General features: G+C 44.1%; 1 protein-coding gene across 1 annotated transcript in view; it reads left to right on the top strand.

Moving 5' to 3' along the window:
- T265_01057 (hypothetical protein) overlaps window positions 1–3,542 on the top strand; it is a gene marked incomplete at both ends in the record, with an annotated part of 5,154 nt that extends 1,612 nt beyond the window's left edge. Inside the window, one exon of the mRNA XM_009165000.1 lies at window positions 3,404–3,542. Within this exon, the coding sequence (XP_009163264.1) occupies window positions 3,404–3,542 (139 nt within the window). The remainder of the gene's footprint in view (window positions 1–3,403) is intronic.
- Between the last annotated feature and the right edge of the window lie 998 nt (window positions 3,543–4,540).

The following is a 4,540-nucleotide window of genomic DNA, read 5'->3' as shown; positions in this document are numbered from 1 at the left end:
TCAGGCTACCCTGTGCATAATACTTGCAAAACAAGCGAGTAGTGTATGATCAAGTGTCAAATCTCTGTCCTTATGGGATCACTTTGTAATGCCTGTATATTATTGTTTCATATTCAAAGAACGTTCAGGAAATTTCACGAAGACGCTTAATAATGCTCAAACATTAAAAATAAATAAGAGGATGAAGCACTTTACTGCAGAGTTATTTTTTGTCTTTTGACACTTGACCAAAAACTACTCGCACGTTTCCTCAGTAGTATACGCAAGTGCCGTCAAGGATATAATCTGATAGCCCCAAGTATACACAGTAGTTCTTATCCAAAGGACACGGTAAGATATCGCACAGTATGGGGCTTGGCACAATCGATCAGACACATCCGAACTCTATTTAATGTCCCTCATAGTCCTTACTTTAGAATCATATGCTGTCTGACTCCACAAGGTCACAGAAGGCATCTATTGATCTCGCCAAATTTTCGTGAAGACGCGCAACTCATTTCCATCCACATTTCGGTGGTACGAGGCCTGAGTGCATTTCGGAACCATGATTCCGATAAACACGTCCCATGAGTACTGTGCTCTTGTAATTTACTTCTCGAGAAACTTGTGTAAGTGAATATGCTTCGGGTAGAAAGGGCACTAACGCACATGGTAAAGTTAAACAATACGTTCTAAAAACTCTCTAGCTGTATCAGTAAGACAACGAAAAGATCTTTGCGTTTCTAATTTAGACTTCCATCTGAAGCTAAACCATTGATGTGAGACTTCCTCGAATTTGACTTGTGATGAATATATGAGTTCAAACTTCCCCTTTTTGGAGGGAACGAATACGTAACTATACAATGTGACTCATTCAGCAAGATTTCCACGAAGCGAAAATATGGATAGTCCATGTCGAACAAAGTGGCTGTAACTCATCGACTTTCATGTGTGTATCGACAAAAAATTACGTAAGCCGTTCGCGCAATAGCTGTCACGTGATAGCTCGTACATCGTTAATAAGTCGGATAGCTTACATAAAAAGTGTCTGTTTCCTGATTGAAGTTCATCTTCAAGCGCAAATCTGAAATTTACAAGCAATCAAAAATAGGGTGATTATTGGCGCATCTTTTGCGTGTGAGGCGATAAAATTGTCTGCCCTACATCGAACTAAAGCTAGGAGAGGAAACTAGACAAGGAAATATTGTCATTCTAACCCTGTTAACCTCCTCGTGGCGAGTTCGACCAGCTCTCCTCACTTAAGTGCTGACACCAATGCTTCACTGCCGTACAAACACCAAGTTTAGTTAATACAACTCAAAGCCTTAAAGCGAAACAGAGAGTGGATGAGGGAGGGGACCTTGTGCTGGCCTATCGCAAGCGTTCTTAGGTGCCTAGCGCTCTATCAGCAATCTGGGAAGAAACTGACAGCCACGGATTGGACACCATTTCTTGCAATATATCCAGACAACCGTACGAGAGTCAAGGGGTCCTATCCTGGAAGGCGGATCAAACCAATAACACCGTGACAAACATTCACTCCTAAAAAACGGTTCTGGGTTTGCCTAGTACGGGATACGCAGTGCATCAGAGAAAGTTCTAAACATCCGTAGCAAGACACTTTGAGGAAATCGATTTGTCTTCAGAATAGCTTGCCAAAAGCAGTAAAACTCAGCCTTCAATAGTGGAAATGTGAAGAGCTGCTTCTTTATCTATTCTGCGCTTTCGAAAGACGCCGACTCTGAGTTCAGTGGTTAAGACATGAACCTACTGGTTGTAGGGTGCGTAGTTCGACCCAACCTCAGCGACTCTACTCTTCCTGTCCTGATTTAGATCCCTGGAAGTAGCTCAATCCTTGTGCTTCCAATGAGTTGCATGGCATCCATCCACAGAAAAGATGCCATGGCTGGAAGATTGAACAAAACCTCCGTGATACTCGAATGCTAAGTTGCCTTTAATTTTAGTTTGTTTCGCCATTTTCTGTCATGGTGAACATCCAGTTCTGCCTTCTCCGACCGGCTGCACTACTCTAGATCAGCCGCTTTTGCTTCCAATGTCACATCGCCTAAAGAGGCGTGCAGCGTTTTCCAAGAACCTGATGAGTCTTCTGTTGTCCACAGCAACCTAACTCTCTCCTCCAACATTTCAGCATCTTCAGGGGAATTCAACTGAACACTGACTAGTACCGCGTGGTAACTAGACCTTTGTAGCATAAGCCAATATCAGCCCCAGTACACTCCCCATAACTGTGGTCTTTCTCAAACCTCTTTTACTTTCTTCGAGATCCTCGTGAAGGCTACTCGGTAGAACCCAATTCAGATTGGCCCCCAGTCATAATCCCTCACGAACAGATGCTGTCTGCATGTACTGACCGCATCGAAACTCCTGCATACAGGAAAGGAGAAGAGGGAACAAACCATAAACGGCCCACTCCCCTGATTCACGTACGGAAGGATGTTCAGTGCATCTTGAAGCCATGGTAACCATCTCATCGTGAACAGATGCTGTCTGCATGTACTGACCGCATCGAAACTCCTGCATACAGGAAAGGAGAAGAGGGAACAAACCATAAACGGCCCACTCCCCTGATTCACGTACGGAAGGATGTTCAGTGCATCTTGAAGCCATGGTAACCTATCTCATCGTATTTTGTTTGTTTGTTTTTCATTCTTCCGACTGTTCGTCTGGTTTAGCACGCATTTGTTGTCTCGCATCTGCCGCTTATCGCATCTAATATCTGGATTGTCGGAAACCAAAGCGAAATCTCCGGCTGACTGAGAACTGTTGCAAACAACTGATTTGACAACCAAGACACATATTTTATCAAGCCGCGGAACGCCTTTGGAACGATCACATGTCTTGGAAAACAGAAATGATGGTTTTGGATACTCTAGTCAAACAAACACGGGGTGTTGTTCGAAAAATATTTTCAAGGGCAGAGAGACGCTAGCGTGGTGAGACGAACCAAAGTCCATAGGTTTTCGAATTACGGTTGCTTCTCTCTCTCTAGGTATGGACCTACGTTTAGGTTGCCTTCTGAAGCTCTTTTTGAATTTTTGGACCTTGAAGAGGACCCCTTACAGCTGAAAGCTTGGTCGAAGTTTTTCTCAGTGCTAAACGATTCATGACCCTGGTTCGTTAGATGTGAAGCCATAGGTCTTGGCGTTTCTAAATGTACTCGGTCGCAGAGTTTAGGGGCCGTCTACGGGAAACCCGACGAGAACAGCTGTTTTTTGTATGCCCTATGGTGATGAACCACGTACAGGCCCATGAACCAATGATATATCCTGCTCCTTCCACGTTGATCTAAAATCAATGATGCTACTTGTTCACGTGACTCATCAAAGTAGAACAGCAGCAATAGCAAACAAAAACAGTCTTTCTCCTCTGCTGGTGCAATTATTCTGATGAGTTCACACCAAAGATGCTCAAATTTCGCTCTTATTAAAGCGATGGGGCTACCGCTACTCCACCGGTGCACTCAGGACGAATCTGGATTTCCACATATGAACAGGCGAACATGCTCAAGATTAAGCAATGTGATTGGCTCGCCAGATTTGTAATACGGCATAAAATTATGCTGCCCACTCCCACCACTGTGACAACCATCGTTTTGTTATCACCGAGCTCCTCTCCAGCCCTGATGTTTAATCACTGCCAATCACCAGCAATTCACTTGTTTACTGGGCCATTCAAGGTCGATAGCTTTGTACAGATGATGTACAACCCCTTATAGTGAGATGGTTCATAACACGCACATGGCAACGTAGTTCTGATCACATTGTCTTGTTCACGGATGTCCAAAGTCCCAGAAACGACGGGATATCAGTCGGAAACCTCAGTTTATGAAGAAGGGAAATTTGAGAAAAGACAGGAGGAGAAAATTTGACCCTGTTGTGACTACCTGACCGTGCCAGACTGACCTCACAACGCATAAATATTTAACAATTAATCGATCTTGGGTCTCCAGGATCCTCGTTTCTCTTGGCTGGAAAAATGGAAAGGAAACGAAGCCTAATCGATATCAGTGGCGTTCGTGCTCTCAGGTTCTTCTCAGGTTATTTGTCTGAGGGCTTGGGGTTGCCGATACCCCAGAATTGTTTTGATTGGCCAGTACCAGGTTCGCTCTCTCACTCTAAGGCTTCGAATATAGTGAGATAAACTTTGTGGTTGTACGGCAGGGAAGCCTCAGCGTCAATACTGATGTTGCTGTTTCTGATGACGATGTCGATGATGACGATACTGATGGTTATGATCACCACAAAAGATCTGATGGCCTTAAAGTTGCCCGGATGTCTACACTAGAGATAGTGAAAACACATCCAAGGAGACTTTTTGTTCGTGACGTTTGTTAGGCGTGATTTTTTCGAAAACGGATGAATTCTCTGGGTACACAGGAAGAGTTCTACTGGGAACCATGGGCGAATCGCGCTAGCGATATTCCCGGTCGCCTCAGAAAGAGTGAGAATCGCGATAGACTGAATGTGACGCTCTTGACGTGTTAAGTTCACAGGCTTTTTAAACAACACAGATTTTTCAGACGCTTTTTCAACGTTTTCCT

Source organism: Opisthorchis viverrini (genome assembly GCF_000715545.1).
Source record: "Opisthorchis viverrini unplaced genomic scaffold opera_v5_11, whole genome shotgun sequence".
Lineage (NCBI taxonomy): Eukaryota > Metazoa > Platyhelminthes > Trematoda > Opisthorchiida > Opisthorchiidae > Opisthorchis > Opisthorchis viverrini.
This window is presented reverse-complemented; position numbering and strand designations above follow the sequence as displayed.